The 18391-nt window shown below is 37.5% G+C and overlaps 2 protein-coding genes across 2 annotated transcripts; one reads left to right on the top strand and one right to left on the bottom strand.

Annotated features, from left to right (window-relative positions):
* The first annotated feature begins 243 nt into the window (after positions 1 to 243).
* On the top strand, positions 244 to 5118 carry LOC110865768 (ERBB-3 BINDING PROTEIN 1). The gene is made up of 10 exons (XM_022115080.2): positions 244 to 401; positions 477 to 575; positions 653 to 737; positions 1431 to 1580; positions 1670 to 1823; positions 3541 to 3756; positions 3829 to 3965; positions 4445 to 4536; positions 4605 to 4784; positions 4869 to 5118. Exons 1-10 carry the CDS (start codon positions 245 to 247, stop codon positions 4907 to 4909), a joined length of 1311 nt encoding a protein of 436 aa, XP_021970772.2. The 5' UTR covers position 244; the 3' UTR covers positions 4910 to 5118.
* Positions 5119 to 7041: 1923 nt separating this feature from the next.
* On the bottom strand, positions 7042 to 9572 carry LOC110865769 (proteasome subunit alpha type-4). Its single transcript, XM_022115081.2, has 2 exons — positions 9417 to 9572; positions 7042 to 7941 (listed from the first exon to the last, which is right to left on the bottom strand). Exon 2 carries the CDS (start codon positions 7939 to 7941, stop codon positions 7192 to 7194), a length of 750 nt encoding a protein of 249 aa, XP_021970773.1. The 5' UTR covers positions 9417 to 9572; the 3' UTR covers positions 7042 to 7191.
* Between the last annotated feature and the right edge of the window lie 8819 nt (positions 9573 to 18391).

Below are 18391 nucleotides of genomic sequence, written 5' to 3'. Positions count from 1 at the left end.
CACTTCAGTCCAAAAAATATAACGTCTTCAACATTTTTAACAAGCGTTATCTTTTTAGACTTAAGTGACATGTTTTAAAAATGTTAAGGACGAAACTGACGTATATTTTTTTGGACTGAAGAGAAATTTTCTATCAAACCATACGGACGAAAATAGCAGTTAACTCTCATTTTTGTTTACATGACTTTCCATTTTAAGAAATTCGAAGAAAAAAAATTACTACAAAATTACCATATGACGTGTGATGCCACGAAGAAACCCTAACAACTCAATAACGGAACAATCACCAACTTTATATAAACTCACACTCACCGCCGACCTCCAAACCCTAGCACTCAACTCATTCATTTCTATAAACCCTAATCACCTCTTTCAATCATCTAATCCCTCATTCATCTCACGTAATCACTCTCCTCCATATCACATTTCAATTCACCATTTCTTCATATCTCATTAACTCTGTTGTTTAATTGCAGGCAACATGTCGGACGATGAAACCAGAGAGGAGAAGGAGCTGGATCTTTCGTCTCCAGAAGTTGTAACAAAGTACAAATTGGCTGCTGAAGTTGTTAACAGTGAGTACTCTTTGAATGAATTATTTGTTATTTGTGCGTTTGTTTGTGTAATTTTGCCCTAATATCGAACCCTACAGAGGCCTTGCAGTTGGTTTTGTCAGAATGCAAACCTAAAGCCAAGATTGTTGATATATGTGACAAGGGAGATTCATACATCAAAGAGTAAGTTTAATTGCTTTATTATTGGTCTATCATTAGGGGTTAAAATCTTGAATCGAGCCTCAAAATAACTTTGTTTAAGAAACAAGCCTCCTGAGTGATTATGTATATAATTTTTTTATGTATTAATTTCTGATACAAATAACTTAAACTTATATTGTGTTATAAATAATATATGTATAAATAAATTTATTAAATAATTAATAAACAATAAGCCAGCCAAGCTCAAGCCTAAAAAACTACTCTCAAATCCAGCCTGACAACAAGCTTGTTTTAATAAACGAGCCCGAGCTTTACTTGTTGAGTTAGAAGAGCCCGTTTTGTATATAAATGGTTTGTATGTATTACATATATATTTGCATAATAATAGTAAAATATATATAAAATTATGATACAAATATCTAAATGATATATTGTGTTGTAAATAATATATACACATGTATATATAGTTATAAATAAATGTATGTAAATGAATTTTTATAATAATAACATCAAGCCCGATCCGAGCTCGAGTCTAAAAAACTACTCTCGAATAGTTATATATAGTTTGAATTGAGCAAGCTGAGGTCGACCTTTGGTAAGTTTAAATGAGACGCGCTCGAGCTTAAGCGGGCTTGATTTGGCCTATTTACAACTCCCTTTGTATGAGCAAGGTGATTGTAATGGTTGATGTCAGGGATGATGTTTATTATACAGGCAAACAGGGAGTATGTACAAGAATGTCAAAAAGAAGATTGAAAGGGGAGTTGCATTTCCAACATGTTTGTCTGTGAACAACACAGTTTGTCATTTCTCTCCACTTGCCAGTGATGAAACAGTATTGGAAGAAGGTGACATTGTGAAAATGTGAGTATTTTCATTATTTGACTCACCGGATCTATGTGGTTAAATTTTAATCATGAGTGTGAGTAAGTGATTTGTCTTGGTGGTTTCAGTGATATGGGGTGTCATATAGATGGATTCATCGCTGTGGTGGGACACACTCATGTTCTTCAACAAGGACCTGTGACGGGTAGAGCAGCTGATGCGATTGCAGCTGCGAATACCGCTGCTGAGGTTGCCTTAAGACTTGTGAAGCCTGGAAAGAAGGTAATGTTGTTGACAGCGGTTTTTACTTATTTATAGATTTAAAACATATTGAGATGATTTTTGGTTGATTGTGGCATTGTGCTTTTTTAGTAGCTTGTGTATTGAATGTATGTTATGACTTACATGAGGCAGCTTTGCCGAGGTGATCACTTTGTTTTTGATTTCCTCTTTTTCCCTGTTGCCTATATCAACTTTGGCTTGCTTGTCAGGTTTTCTTCACATTCATTCACAATTGGTTGAGTGTGCCTCTTGTGAGCCTATATAGTTTTTAAAGTGTATTTTACTTCTATAACTAGTTTTGTACTACATTTGTTCACTCTTTGAACCCATGTGTTGAATGTACGTTGTAACTTTGTGTTTGGTTGAGGCAACTTTGCCGAGGTGATCACTTTTTTTCTTGATTTCCTCTTTTTCCCTGTTGCCTATATCAACTTGCTCTCAGGTTTTCTTCACATTCATCCACACGATTGGTTGAATGTGCTTCTTGTGAGCCAATATCTTTTAACGACACTTTTCTGTACGCCTCTAGTATCGTTTTGATTTATTTTTATTAGATCCTAGAATATCATACTAATCTTGGTTTGCCCCATCTCCGACATTTTTGTTCTTATTGTTTTGTTGATAATGCCTTTTCGGGTGATTTGAATATTCAAACATGATCTTTCTAAATGATGATGTTTATAAATGTGCTATGGAGTTACTCCAATGATGCTCTTAATAGTCATAGTTACACTGATAGTAAATCATGTTCTGTATAGTTACATTGATATATCATTTAGTTTCATATTAACAGCTCTTTCGATATCATACTAGTTTCAGTTTACCGCCCTTTTGACACTTACCTCTTTATTGTTTTCAATGTGCTTCTTGTGAGCCAATTTTTTTAACAACACTTTTTTGACATTTTCCTCTAGTATTGTTTTGATTTATTTTATTAGATCTTAGAATATCATAGTAATCTTGGTTTGCCCCATGTCCGACATTTTTATTCTTATTGTTTTGTAGATAATGCCTTTTCGGGTGATTTGAATATTCAAACATGATCTTTTCTAAATGATGATGTTTATAAATGTGCTATGGAGTTACTCCAATGATGCTCTTAATAGTCATAGTTACACTGATAGTAAATCATGTTTTGTATAGTTACATTGATATATCACTTAATTTCATATTAACAGCTCTTTCGATATCATACTACTTTCAGTTTGCTGCTTTTTGACACTTTTCTCGTTATTGTTTTGTTGATGATGCCTTTCGGGTGATTTGAAACATGATTTTTCTAAATGATGATGTTTATCATTGCGCTATGGAGTTACTCCGATGATGCTCTTTATAGTCATAGTTACACTGATAGAAATCATGTCCAGAATAGTAAAATCATCTTGGTTGGCACAACCTGTCTCTAGATAATTAATGTTCCATTTTAGTTCATGTTATCAGCTTTTGGAATGTCATGCTAATCTTTGTTTGTCCCTTTGGACACTTTTGTCGTGATCGTTTTGTTAATGTCTTTTCAAGTGATTTGAAACATGATTTTTCTAAGTGATGATGTTTTTCAATGGGCTATGGAGATACTCCGATGATGCTCTTAATAGTCATAGTTACACTGATAGAAAATCATGTCCATTATATTTATAAGCGTCTTGATTTGATACATTCTCTCTATGTTATGGTGGCACATCGATTTATTTTCTTTATTATATCTTTGTTGTTTCAGAACCAAGATGTTACTGAAGCCATTCAAAAAGTTGCTGCTGCCTACGACTGCAAAATTGTGGAAGGCGTTTTAAGTCATCAATTGAAACAATTTGTGATTGACGGGAACAAAGTCGTATTGAGCGTCTCAAATCCCGAAACCAGAGTTGATGATGCCGAGTTTGAGGAGAATGAAGTTTATTCAATTGATATCGTCACCAGCACCGGAGATGGCAAGGTGATTACTCATTTTTAGCTTTTGTAAAACATTATCTTCCTTGTTTACTCATTGTTTTTGATGATTTTTCAGCCAAAATTGTTGGATGAAAAACAGACAACAATATATAAAAGAGCAGTTGATAAGAGTTATCACTTGAAAATGAAAGCTTCTCGGTTTGTATTCAGTGAGATCAGTCAAAATTTCCCAATCATGCCATTCTCAGCTAGGTATATTCATATGAGTGTGTGTATATTATATATATGCAACCTGTTTTTTTTAGTAAAATGTTATTTTCGTCCCTAAGGTTTTGCCACTTTTGTCCAAACTTCAAAGGTATGTTTTTTTCGTATATGGATCCAAAAGGTTTGAAACCTTGCCATTTTCATCTGGCTCGTTAACTCCATCCATTTTTCTCCGTTAGGTCAGGGTAATAACTCAAAACGGTAATTCGGTCTTTTTCACTTGACGTACATTATGCTAATGCTTGTACATAACGTGAAAAAAAGGCCAAATTGCCGTTTAAATTAAAAAAAAGACGAAAATACCCCCGACTTAACGGATAAAAATGGATCGAGTTAACAAGCCGGATGAAAATGGCAAGATTTCAAACCTTTTGGATCCATATATGAAAAAAACAAACCTTTGGAGAAAACTGGCCAAACAACCTCATGGGAAAATGACATTGAAATGGTGGGTTTGGTGACAGGGTTTTGGAAGAGAAGCGTGCACGATTTGGGTTGTTGGAATGTGTTAACCATGAGCTTTTGCAACCATACCCTGTTCTTCATGAAAAGCCTGGTAACGGATATTTTCGATTTGGTACATCTGGTTACTAGTTCCACACATGACCGTTTGTGGTTGTACAGGTGACTTTGTGGCACAGATCAAGTTCACGGTCCTCCTCATGCCAAATGGGTCCGACCGTATAACCTCTCATACACTTCAGGAGTTGCAGCCGACTAAAACTGTTGATGATCCTGAAATCAAAGGGTGGCTATCTCTTGCTGTGAAGTCCAAAAAGAAGGGTGGTGGTAAGAAGAAGAAAGGTGAGTTGAGTGGTTAAGGAAAAGTGTATTAATTGTTAACGCGCATAACCCTGTCGTTTGATTTGTTTTTATTTGTGATGTCAGGGAAGGGAGTTGAAAAAAGTGAAGCAATGGAAGAAACATGAAATGGTGGGAGATTTTGAAGTCAAAATTTTGGTTGAATTAGATAGTTTGTTATGTTTCTAAAAGCATGTACAAACTTGATTCATAACCTTCTTCTTCCTTATATACAGTTGACATGTAGCAAAGTGAGTTTGTGTATTGTCGTCTTCTTGGATGATGATGAGTAATAATTGACTACAGTTGCTAGTTTGAGCAAAACTTAAAGATCCAACTTGACTAGTTATGCATATACAATTCACTTGTTATACAAGCGTAAGAAAATAGTTGGAAAACAAGCTTGAGTTTGACAAAATTCAAATTGACACGATTTTTGACCCTTTTAAGTTTTGTAATTTTCTCATTGTTGTTTATTATTATTATTTCATATTTGTAATTACAACCACTTTTAACTTGTTAAGTATTGTTCTTTTTTGTTTATACTGTAGTTCTTCTCAATTCATGACTTTTAGTTTTATTAGTAAATTCTGCAACAGTTTTACAACTCATTGAAGTAATTTCACAACTCGCTGAAGTAAATTTTAGATCACCTTTCCCTTTACCCTATCAAGGGGATGGTTCTCCTTCATCCCCTTCCGAATGGGTGGGGGTGGTGCTCCCCTTCGGCGCCAATGCCACATAGGACTCCCGGAACCCCACACTCCTTATCCTAAGTATTTTGACTTTATTCTCTTAGGTTTATTTGTAATTATTATTATTATTATTATTTAAGATTCTTAGATAAGTTTGAATGATAAATAATTCTAGAGTTGGTGCAAGTCTTTTCTTGGTTTAGTTTGTAATCTGTTGGGGGGTTTTTTATGACTTGAGCAAGAACATCAATTGACCGGTGACTGTAATTACAAATCAAGGTGTTTCCTATGTTAGTCACACGTGCGTGCGTGTGTATAAATTATATATAACACATACAAGAGTGTTTCGTTCAGAATCAATAAATGTTGACAACCGCTAGAATCACATTAATCCCTATTTATGATATAAATTGCCTAGAATGCATGTATATTTCATTATGTTTATAAAATATGGTACTTATAGTTTTTTGACATTACAGACACATGTGCATAATAGATAAAAAAAAAATTAGGAGATGGGATACTATCAAAGAAAAGCGAAGGAGAGATAAATAAACCACTGTTTTTCAATCACTTTTTCCATTAAGACGACATGTTACATATTTATACATGTGGTTATGTCTGTTCTCAACATACTATTCGAAAATCATATTTCACACACTCACACTATCACACACTATCGCAAAGATTGCACCTCTCTGAGAACATGGTCCATGATACAAATGTGAACATAATAATAGTCCATTTCTTGAAATTTCGGAACACATGGATCTGAATGGGACTTTGGCGTTTTTAGTGCCTGGAGCCTGAAATATACAACATTGCTTTAGAAAGGGCTGGAAATATAGCACCTGAAAAGCCTCTGCACATCTGGCGTAGCAGCCAAGAGTATCGGATGTTGTTGGGTGGGTCGATTGGGAGAAATCTGGTGTTACAGTGTTGCCGGACCTGATGGCGGCTCGAGAATGCAGATGAGTTGATCCTTATGAGGTGGGTGCTTCAAGATCAAACTTGAGCATGATAAAAAAAAAAAAAAACAACAGAGACTATAAGAATTCAACGAAAACATTATCGACTTTGAAGATAAACTAGCCCAAGCTTCATATACCGACTTTGACTAAGATCTTGAGGCTAAACAAGAGAACGAACTCACGCTTTAGGCATAAGGTTCGAAACAAGGTGAGCTCGAGCTCTGTTAAATCAAGCAGGTTAGCTCGTGCTCCCTTTGTTTAACCAAGAATTAAGCTTGGTTTTAAAAGCGAGAGGCGCACAAAAGTGACGAGGTTTAAAAATGAGGCGCAAAGCGCAAAAGCGGTGGGCTTTTCGTACCCAAGGCACAAGAAGATTACATAAATTTTTATATATATCCCATAGGTTTTTAGCATCCCTTATCCAAAAATAGTTATAACTTATAACTAAGGTTTATATATGATTTTACCTACATGTACAAGCCAAAAAACCTATTGTCCAACATTTTCATGCATTACAACAACATAAAAACACCCAGAATACATAAGGCGCACGCCTCGCGCCTCAGGCGCGCTTTTTGAAACCCAGGAATCAAGTGGAGCTAGAATTGTCTAAATCAATTTAAACATAAAACCAAGCATTTATCATCGGTTTTGACAGTTGACACAAGGTAACAAATTCAAGATCCAACCATACAACTTAAAATCATTATCCAAAACAAGCAAATGAAACCAAGATCAAAGCATTCAAGCCTCTGCAGGAGGCTGGGTAACACCATACTTAACCAACATCTTACTCAGAGCATCCGGTGTGCACACCTGATACTTAACCTTCCCAGAGGACGACAAGAAAACTTCCGCCAGTTCAAGCTTATCAGACGTAAGACTAGTACTGTCCATTGTCTTGCTAAGAACCTTAAGCGCCAGCTGGACCGCCTCTTCTCTGGTAATATCATCTTTATAGTCCTGTTTTAGCATCGACTGAGCCGCTTGATTGTTAGCACCAATGGCCGCCGCCTTCCACCCGCCGTAGTTTCCACTCGGGTCACTCATATAAAGCTGGAACCCGTAGTTCTTATCCCATCCAGCAAATAAAAACGAGACGCCAAAAGGGCGCAGACCACCGAACTGAGTGTAGCCTTGCTTGGTGTCACAGAGTGACTGAACCAGCTGTTCGACGGGCATGGGTTCTTGGTACGAGAAAGTGTAGCGTTGTGCTTGGACACGAGCCGTGTTGATGAGGATGTTGGCGTCGGACATGATGCCGGCTACGGCGCATGCGATGTGATCGTCGATTTTGTACATTTTTTCAGTTGAGGTTGAGGTTTGAAGGAGCTTTGAAGTGACTTTCTTTTCGCCGACTAAGACTACACCGTCTTTTGAGAGTATTCCGATGGCCGATCCTGCATTTCCGATGGCTTCCATTGCGTACTCGACCTGGTAGAGACGGCCTTCTGGGGAGAAGATCGTTGTTCGGCTGTCGTACCTTCTCGACATCTATCGTTTAGGATTACCCACAAAACAAGAATTAATAACAGCTTCAGTAAAGAAACAGAAACAATGTGAGAGATTATATGATTTTTTCGAACAAGCCTCTTTTCACTATATTTGACTACAGATGTAGAACAGGTGAATAAACTGTCCTAAAACTACAATGACATCATGAAGTCTTGAAACTTGTTAATGTATGTTTTGTTTTAGATCTGGACTTGCGTAAGAAAGTGTGCACCGCCTAGTGACTAATGTCTAAAAGTGATTGATCAACTACAACACTAGAAGTAGCTACATATGAAAACCTGCATCATGGACTTCACTTGTTCAATAAACCACTTTCTATATATAGTTTCTAAAAACACCTTGGCATATATGAACTCTTAATTGTTCGGTGAAGCTCCAGGACGTGTCTACTATCTAAACTTGCTACAACTGACAAGAAAACAAAAATAACCCCATATTTAACACGAGCCGAAAACAACTACTAGCTCATTAAGTTGTAGTACTGTTAGTAAAATCTGCAGGTAAGAAATCATTCACAGACACTTTATCATCATCATCATCATCATCATCATACTTAGTAAATCCCACCAATAGCAAAGCAAAGGTAGGGTCTGGCGAGGGTAAGGTGTAGACAGCCTTACCTCTACCACGTAGGAATAGAGAGGCTCGATAGTAGTTTTGCATCAAGCCTTGGACATAAGGCACATAACACTCAGCAATCGGGACAAAGACCGATTAGTGCATGTACCCTTTTGTCTTTCAGCTATCAACGACACCACATGATGCATGATTAACCGTCCTCAGCTTTTAACGTTATTTTCACGAAATCAGTAAAATAACGTTAAAATTAGTGCACTTTCACTTTTGCCCCCCGATGGCCCACACATATACATTACATGAGCATACCGCAAGCGGGGCGTAATTCACAGACACTTTAAAAACAAATAAAACCCAAATTACCAAATATTTATCCAACAGCCTCCACAGGGTTAATGTAAACCAAACCAAACATATCATGATTAAATCCATCTTAACCAAAAATATACCTCACTTTCTTACATTTATGATCATAAACTTGCAGATTTCACACCGAAATTAGGTTCAGAAGTTAAGAACCAAGGCCCATATTATCCACACTTTCAATTACATATTGCAATTGCAAATAATCTTAAATTAAAAAACAAAAACACAATATCTAAACAAGACAAAAACAATATAACAATTACAACTCCAGTAATCCACCAAACAGATTCAAAACTAGGGTTTCTTATTCAAATTCCATAAACCATTAACATAGAGTATGTAGTGCAAATCAAACTACCGCATTAACCTATTAAACCTATCCTGGTTAAAATTAAAGCATATACATCCTTAAAAACTAAATCTTCCAAACTTAAATGATCGACAGGCAAATTGTAAACAAATTCAATTAATTGGATGTGTATATAGATACAGATTGAAGATTAAAAACAGACCTTAAGGAGAACGTGAAGAATCAAATGTCGGATTGAAGTGAAAATCAAAAACTTGTGAGCTGAATCGAGAGCAAGTGATGATGATGATCTTGATTTTATTATACTTCGTTAGGAGTTTTATTGTGCCCCAAGTTTTCCTTTTCTCTTGTTTTTTATTCTTCTTTTTTTTGTTTGATTGAATTGCATAAACAACCTTCAAGTTTTATTGTTTATCATTTTATCCCAAAAAGAGTTCTAGCAGTTTTTTACGTTTGTTTTTTTTTAAGTTGACCCTAATACCATACGGTGTGGATGTGGTCGAGCGGTGTTGTTGCCTTTCCACACCACACACACTACATCGGGCCCGACGTTGTCATGTGGGCTTGAGATTTTCCACCGGCGTTGAGAGTAAATGAGTGTCGACGTGGCGTGGTTTGATTGGGGTCTCCACTAGCCGTTGGACCCCAACGGCATTATTAAAAAAATTCATTAAAATAATTATTTCACCTCCTCTATATATAAAAACCTATCATTTTCACCATTTTTATTCTACCTAACTCCTTCTCAACTCTTATTTTTTATAAAATCTCTACAACTTTTATAAAAAATAATGCATCCACACAACCGCAACTTTGATCTGAACAACTCATATGGTTTAAGTGAAATGCCGAACACCGCTTCGCCGCCTCAAGGGTCTCAACCGATGCAACCACTTTTTAATGATGCGCACTTATTAACGTACGACCATCTTCTTGCCAGCCTACCTTTTAGGTATCCACAACAACCAATCGCTCCTCTATCATAAACTCCACCTACACCATAATCCGTACCTGAAACTCAACCAACACCACCTGAATCCTCTACGTTGTAACGACTCGCTTTTCGCAGCTTTCCATTTTTAGTAAGACTGTATCGTAATTCTATTTTCGGAAACTTTTTCCTTTGTAATCGTATCTCATCTTGAATCATTGTAAATCTGAGACTTCGATCGTAATGAAATTGATCTTTATGTGGAATATACATTACTTATACATGTTTATACATCGATTCATACACACGTTTATTAACATAGTTCATATCATAAATTAACTCGTAAACAATTCTCGTGTAATCGTAATTCTTAAAGCATTTCATCCATACAAGATACTTGGTTATTCAATCGCGAAAATTATAATCATTCGATGCTTCATTATAAATTTCACCCTTGTTATCTACTTTGTGACATTAAACTTTTATAAACTTGTTCTTTTTACCAAGTAAACACTAGCATATGATGTCCATACTTCAAAAATACCATGCCACACCCTAATATATATAATAAATGGCACCAAACAAACAAATATATATATATATATATATATCAATTAACTAACAAAAATAAAATAAAATAAAGAGTAAACTTCTGTTTTGCTTCCCGTGGTTTGATCATTTTAACGGTTTTGCTCCAATAGTTTAAAAATAGCCATTTTCCTCCCTAATCTTTCGAGTTTGTCGCCAGTTTCCTCCCTGATGGAGTTAGAGGCTGGGAGCAAAATGAAGACAAGTTAGAAAAATCAGGGAGGAAAATGGCTATTTTTAAACTATTGGAGCAAAACCGTTAAAATGACCAAACCACAGGGAGCAAAACCGAAGTTACTCATAAAATAAAAAAGTGGACACCCCCCCCCCTTGGACTGGGTTTAGTGGCTTGTTTCAAGGTTAATGACCCACTAATCTTCTCCAAGCCCAACCCATTGAAACCCTAATCCCTTCCCTATATAATGAAAACTTCCCCATCCTTTATCCCACTTTTACAAGCCTCCAAACACTTCAAAACCCTCCCAAACTCAGCTGAGTTTCAGCAACATTTCAGAAAGTTTCAGCCATAAAAAGTGAGTTTTAACTCACTTCCACTTCAATTTTCTTCTTGTTTCTTCTTCTACAACACTTGGATAACCTCTAGGAAGGTTCTCACAAGTTTGCTTGGGCAAACTAAGGTGAAACCTCACCATTTTTGAGGTCCAAAGTGCACCTAAATTCTGCTCATTTTTATCTTCATGTTTTGGAAGAAACCTCATGTTTTCTTCATACATTCCTATGTTCTTATGCCAGTAATCAAGACTATGATTATGTGTGCTTAAAAACAAGGTTGTAACATACAAATTCAGAGGTTTTAATCCTCTAAACTTGTTGTTTTTAAAAGGGTTTTAACCCACAAGTGATGAACAAGTCTTGAACTTGTGTATGTGTGATTATTTGGATAGCTTGGGCTATCCTAATTACAAATCCACACATCACTTGATGTTTTCCTTATTAGCTAGTGTGTATTTCATTTCCATAATAATAATCCATTCATGACCATCCTTGTTGTCTCATGACAACTTGTGCATTGGTGAATACAAAAGAGGTTTTAAAATGGAAGATTTATCTTCCTACCTCTATGCATAAATTCTATGATAATCTTGTTATATTATTGGACTAAAACTTTATATGAAATATATAATATCCATAGTAACCGAACCTTTGATGATAATCTATTGGTTATTTGTCAAAATACTAAGTTACATCATCTAAGAACTTAGCTCTCGTTACGATTCTAATGGGTACTTTAACCCATGAAAACAATCGAACCCCTATGGGTTTCATAGTGTCAAGAACAAGTACTAAGGTGCTAGATGGTTATTTTATCATATGTCACCTTCCATATACTTTAAATTCCGAATTCCTACTACTCTGTTATCATCTAAATACTCATACACCTACGTTTCCTCGTGTAGAAGGACTTGGTGTTTCATCCTCCAACAACCAACAAACTCCTCACGGATTAACAAGTGGAAGCTTGCCAAACCGTGAGTACACTTGACCCGTTTTCATTTTAACACTTTTGGGTGCAATATGTTAACCTTATCAAATATCACAATACTTTATTCTTTATGCAAATGCACGAAAACAATCCAAATACATGAATACTATGTTGTTATACTTGATGCATATACTTGGATGATTCTTATGTGATACTATGGTCATTAGCTTTATACGAGCCTGCATTTAACATGTATAGCGCTATATGAGTAACGCACCACCCGTGAACGAGAGGTCATGTACAATTTCATTCTTGTTTTGCGTAAACAGAGGGTTGACTAGAAATATTGCATGCCATGATATGTTGATCTTAAATAACTTAAGTTGCCATGTGGATTCGTTTTTAAACTTTTATACTTATACTTATACTTAAACTTGTGTACTCGCCAATGCATTTTTGTGTTGAACTATATTTTGTTAACATGTTGCAGGTTGATGAGGTTGAATATGACGAAATCTAGTAGGGACGACACTAGAAACGCACTTGAAATTACTAGATTTTGTACTTTAATTGTTGAACTTGTCGTATTGTTTCCATGTTGTATTTGAATTTCATGTTGTACTTTGACAATTTTGTTATGTTATGAAATCAATTTTGAATTAATTATTGTCACAATAGTGTTATGTGTGATGAGCACTCTATCTTCGTCCCACTCCAATGATTCCGCCATTGGTTGGGGTGTGACAAATTGGTATCAGAGCCATAATTATAAGGAATTAGGTAGAATTGCCATGTTCGACCTAGTCTATAGTAGGTACCTTATTTTTGACCATTCTTGTTACATGTTTAAAATGTTATTATTCCTACTTTACTTCTTTATCTTCTTTTTGGTCTTAATACTTACATTATGTCTTTCCTAAGACACGTTACACAAAACACTTGAAGACCTGAAGACATTCGTAATACAAACGAGACGAGTTTACAAACATAGGCGTGAAACCCACAATTTGGTAAACGACTCTCATTCCGCTTAATTCTATTTTGCACGAAATTACACCATTAAGTTAGGAGTGAAATCCACATCTTAATGGTAAATTTCCAATTCAAACTCTAGTGGACCCTCGTCAAAGTGTCGAAATTAAGTTTTGACTCGATGAGTACCAACCACATTAGTGTACGAAATCGTCAAGTTAGGGGTGAAACCCGCATCTTATCGATTAAGTCCCATTCCTCGATTTTCAATCTCGCCAAAGTTTTGATTGTTTCGATCAATTAGAGACGTGTAGTAACTTGAAGGGTAAGATACTGTTAATCGCTTCTCGACGAGAGTATCTTACCTGTAGGCCAAAGCACGTTTCTCTAATTTGAAAGGACTTTCGATTCGCTTTGGAATAGTCGACATTTCTAAACCCGAAACAATCCTATGTTTTATGAGCCCCTCTTTTATGTTATCTCAATTTATATGTGATGACTCGCACGTCTATCGCAATAAAAAACAATAATAATTCTCGTGAACAAACTATAATCTTTTTACGCATTCATACGTATTTGTACTTGTTGAATACTTATTAAATTCATGCTAATTATGTGAACCATACGTGATATGTCATGCTTACATGCTTATACATGCAAAACTTATTTTGAATTTATGATCAAGTCTCATCCTTTTCTTCTCTTTCGATTCTTAGATGTTGTCCAAACACCGTGTCGAAGAAATTAACAAAGAAGAACAAGTCAAAGAAGGAATCCACCTCCGACTCCAAATCGAAGAAAGATTCGACATCCACCGCTAACTCCGACACGATGTCGAAAAAGGACTGTATGAAATTCATGGCCAAGCAGATGGCTAAAGTCATACCAGACATCGTGAGCAAGCTTCAGCCTAACCCCGACTCTCCCCATGGTTCGGTGGATTCGAAGGTGGAAACGCCGAAATCGACGTTCCAATTCAAGCAATTCATGTCCTGTAAACCTCTGGAGTTTACTGGCAAGGATAGCACCACAGCCATGATGAATTGGTTCGACGCGATCGAACTTACCTTCTTGCAAAGTGGATGCCCCGATGACCTACGCCCTGAATGCAACGTGGGTATTCTGTTTGAGAGCACTTGAATGGTGGACCTCTGAACGAAATAAAAGAGGGAATGATGTAGCTCACGCCTTACCTTGGGACGAGCTTAAGCAACTCATGAAGGACCATTGTGTCCTCCTCATGAGCTCCAAAAATTGGAGAACGAGTTTTGGAACCTAACGCAAAAGGGGAGCGACATCGATGATCTGATTACACGCTTTAAGCAACTTGGTATCCTCTGCCTTGGACAGGTCGACACCGTCCCCAAGACTATAGCCAAGTTTATTCGCTATCTTTCACCCTCGTTGGTTAACCATGTTGCCTCCGCTTGCCCCAAAACCATTGAAGATGCCTTTAGTATAGCCACTAAACTTAACAACAACTGCATTCATCATGGATCCTACGATAAGGTTTCGTCGAAGAGTGCGCACCAAGCCATCACCGATACCACCACTGTTGAACCTTCATCCTCTCAACCACCCAAGAAAAACCGAGGCAAGAAGCGGAAGGCTTCAAGCCAAAACTTTGCGGTCATCACTTCGCCAAACCCTCAGCCTATCCAAGCAGTAGCCGTCGTTATCCCCGCAACCAACAAACTACCAAAACGAGCCTACACTGGGTCTCATCCCCAATGTGCTACCTGTTTATACCATCATCCTACCACCACACCATGCCGCAAATGCGCCAACTGTCATAGGTTTGGGCATTTCACTGACCGATGCCAAAACATCCCTCAACCCCAAAACAACCAACATCAAGCTATTGTTTCCAACCCCGCTCCTAACCAGGTTCAACCTCAAGCTGCCCCTGTGCGAGCATGCTTCAAATGTGGCAACCTCAACCATCTCGCCAATGTTTGCCCCCAACGCAATCAACCACCACCGCAACAGCAACAACAGCCTCAACAACCAACTCGAGGCAGAGCATTCCTCCTCACCACTACTTAGGCTCAAAACGCAAATGACGTTATTACTGGTGCGTTCCTCGTGAACCATGTTTATGCTTCATTTTTATTTGATATTGGCGCTGATAAAAGTTTGTTTCTTTAGAATTCGAACCTTTGCTTAAGTGTAAACGCTCTAAGTTACCAAGATCATTCACTGTCAAAGTCGCAAATGGTAAATCTGTTGCTGTCGTTTCTGTTAGGATCTAAGGGCTGTCTGTGATTGTGTTTGTTTGCATAAAACGAATAAGTGCAGCGGAAATGAGTAGCAAACTTTGTAAACACAAACAAAGGAAAGTGTAGATTGATAAACAATTGCTTTTCATTGAGTCAAAAGATTTACATAAAAGCAAAAGATTACAGTGCAAGCTTACAATCTAAACTCCCCCTCAGCCTGATACACCAGAGTTGGTTGCACAAGATGAAAGGATGAATTGAGGAGAAAAACTCACTCAAAACGATCAAGTGTAACAGTACAGAATACTGTCATACTTATAGGCAAACCAAACTACTGATATGCTTCAACTGACGTCACCATGATAGTGACATCTAACGACCTAACAACCTATAAATACTGTTCTATACAAACTACTGTTATGTAACATCTGATAATCACTAAAGTACAAAACATAAGGAAACTACTGCTTCACGTTCCACTGTTGTAGCCTTAGCACAGATGTTGAGTCTTCAGTGCTTTCTTCAAAGGTGATCAGTCTTTGAGAGGGCAGTGCTTGCGTCTTCAGCAGTACTTAGGATACAGCAGTAGATAGAGCAACAGAGTTTGTCTTCAGCAGTTGTTAGATAATCATCAGAGTTTGGTTTATCAGTTGTTGTAGTTGAGCAACACTTAACATTCATCAGCTGTTAGATAACCACTGTCAAGGGGAGAGATTAGAGTAAACTGCTGCTTATTAAGTGTCCACTGATGGGATCCGGTTTTGGCTTTACATTATCTGTTCCTCTGTTAGGGTTCAATCCCAACAATCTCCCCCTGGAACAGATAATGCCAAAACCCTTCCTTATTCAGGACCTTTATTACTCATCAAGAGTGCCTTAGCTTTTTCTTTGAATTCAGCTTCAAATTCTTTGGCACTCTGGTCATCTTCATCCCTGCACAGTGAAAGCTCAAGGAGATCCTGCAAATCTTGAACACTAAGGCCTAGTGCTTCTTTCCTTGATATATGCTTCACCTCACCATTGGCTCTGACCAGGGTCAATACGTGGGTCTTTTGATCAGACATCCACTTTAGTATTTTAAAGCCTAATGGGTTTCTTGGGAGAGATTTATCTTCTGATGAGTTGAGGGATAATGGCCTTGAAAACACATGCAAAATCTCAGACATTCTTTTGAAAGCTTCTTCAATGACTTTGTTTGCTGCAGCTATGTCATCTGCAGTTTCTTGTTCAATGAGTTCTTGCCTGTCAATCTCTGAAGTGTCTGTTGCAGTGTTTGGTGATGCAGATTTGTTTAATGCCTTTTCAAACAGGCTCTGAAGCTTTGTTGAGTTGTCTTCTTTCAGACCCATTTTCATGATGATGTCTTTGAAGTACTCTGCTTCTTTTTCTTTAGCCTCTACCTCAGTCAGCTGTTTACCTTCTTCTTGGTTTGTCTCAAGAGTAAGGTTGTCTGCTGTTTTCAACACTGTTTTGAGGTTGTCTATCTGCTGTTCATGTTTCAACATTTGTTCTCGTTTCTGTGCAGCCCTTGACTCAGCAGTTTTTCTATTTTTCAGCCTTTCATAGGCTTCATCTGTTTGCTGCCTAGACCATTTTGATATGGCTTCAGCAGTGTCTATCTTAGCATCCACCAACTCCCTTTTCTTTCTTTTGTACTCAGCAGTGAGATCAGCAATGAGCCTTTTGTACTTACTCCAGTTTGGAGCAGTTTTCTTCTTTGCAGGATCATTCTTCACCTTTTGAATCCTCTCTGCCTCACGCTTTAAAGCTACCAAAGGCCATTCTTCAAACTGTTGTTCCTCTGCAGGATAGAACTTTTCTTTCATAATGAAGGCTATAAGTTGTTCTCTTAATTTCTTCTTTTGATCACCCTTTTCCCTTTCTAGCTCTTGTGCAAAGTCTTCTATCTGCTTTACCTTTGTAAGGTAGAACTCCAGTCTTTGAGCAGTGGCTTCTTCGCTTAAGCTTTCTTTTTCACTATCAACCTTAGCTCTTACTTTAGCCTGCCTTGCCTTGATTCTGAGATAGTCATTTATATCTTCTGGAGGCATGTAGCCAATGAGAGAGAGGAGAATTTTCTTTTTGAGGGATCTGCTTCTGTATAAAACTGCCTCATCTCATTTTTGATGGCTTCAAGTTCAAGTGGATTTTTAGCAGCATTAGGATCATGACTACCTTCATCAGCAGTGATTGGCTTTCTTTTTCTTTTTAGGAGCTGTGGTTGTGATATAGGAAGAATTAGGGCAGTTGTGGATGTCTGACTAACAGTGGTTGAAACAACTGGTGTCTCAACTGCTGTTGTCATTACAACTACTGATGTATCAGTAGTTGTCTTCTGCTTTTGAGCAGGGGATGGGGGATGTGATGGTGGTGATGGTGGTGGTGACTCATCATCAGGAATGAAAACCCTTCTCCTTTTTAATGGAGGGGAGGCTGATGATGTTTTGGGTGGATCAGTGGTTTGTGACTGTGACTGACTGACAGTAGTTGAAACAACTGGTGTTTCAACCACTGTTGTCATTACAACAGATGTTATAACATCTGCTGTCTTCTGCTTTATGGCAGGAGGCAGTGGTGGTGATGTGATTGTAGATGATGATAGTGGTGGTTTTTGTGTTATAGACACAGATGGTGATGGAGGTGGAGCAATAGTTGTGGTGGTGTGTGTTGAAACAGTAGTTGTGTGTGTTGGAGGTGTGTGTGTTGATGTAATGGCAGCTGTTTGGCTACTGACAGCAGTTTTTGTAACTACTGTTGTATCAGCTGTAGAAGTTTTTGTGGATTTGGGTTTCTCAGGTTCAATGTGCATCCCATCTTCTATACCTTTCTTTTTCAGCCGAATTTTCTCCCCCTTTTTGGCATTATCTGCCAGGGGTGTATCCATGAAGAAAATGGTAGATGGGCCTTTCTCACTTTGAGCATTCTGTTGTATGCTGGCCTTTATAGCCTTGATGTCTGCTTGAGTGTCTTTGAACCGAGATTCCACCATGTTGGTCAGCATTTTTACTTGAAGAGCATGCTTT

Source organism: Helianthus annuus, chromosome 6 (assembly GCF_002127325.2).
Source record: "Helianthus annuus cultivar XRQ/B chromosome 6, HanXRQr2.0-SUNRISE, whole genome shotgun sequence".
Taxonomy (NCBI): Eukaryota; Viridiplantae; Streptophyta; class Magnoliopsida; order Asterales; family Asteraceae; genus Helianthus; species Helianthus annuus.
Note: the sequence above shows the minus strand (reverse complement) of the source record. Positions and strands in the feature narration are given on the sequence as shown.

What these genes read in the sequence shown, in the direction of transcription:
- LOC110865768 (XM_022115080.2), top strand. Translation starts at nt 245, where the DNA reads ATGCCACGAAGAAACCCTAACAACTCAATAACGGAACAATCACCAACT. An exon ending in TAATCCCTCATTCATCTCAC is followed by an intron (nt 402 to 476) that starts GTAATCACTCTC and finishes GTTTAATTGCAG; the next exon opens with GCAACATGTCGGACGATGAA. An exon ending in CCAGCACCGGAGATGGCAAG is followed by an intron (nt 3,757 to 3,828) that starts GTGATTACTCAT and finishes ATGATTTTTCAG; the next exon opens with CCAAAATTGTTGGATGAAAA.
- LOC110865769 (XM_022115081.2), bottom strand. Translation starts at nt 7,941, where the DNA reads ATGTCGAGAAGGTACGACAGCCGAACAACGATCTTCTCCCCAGAAGGC.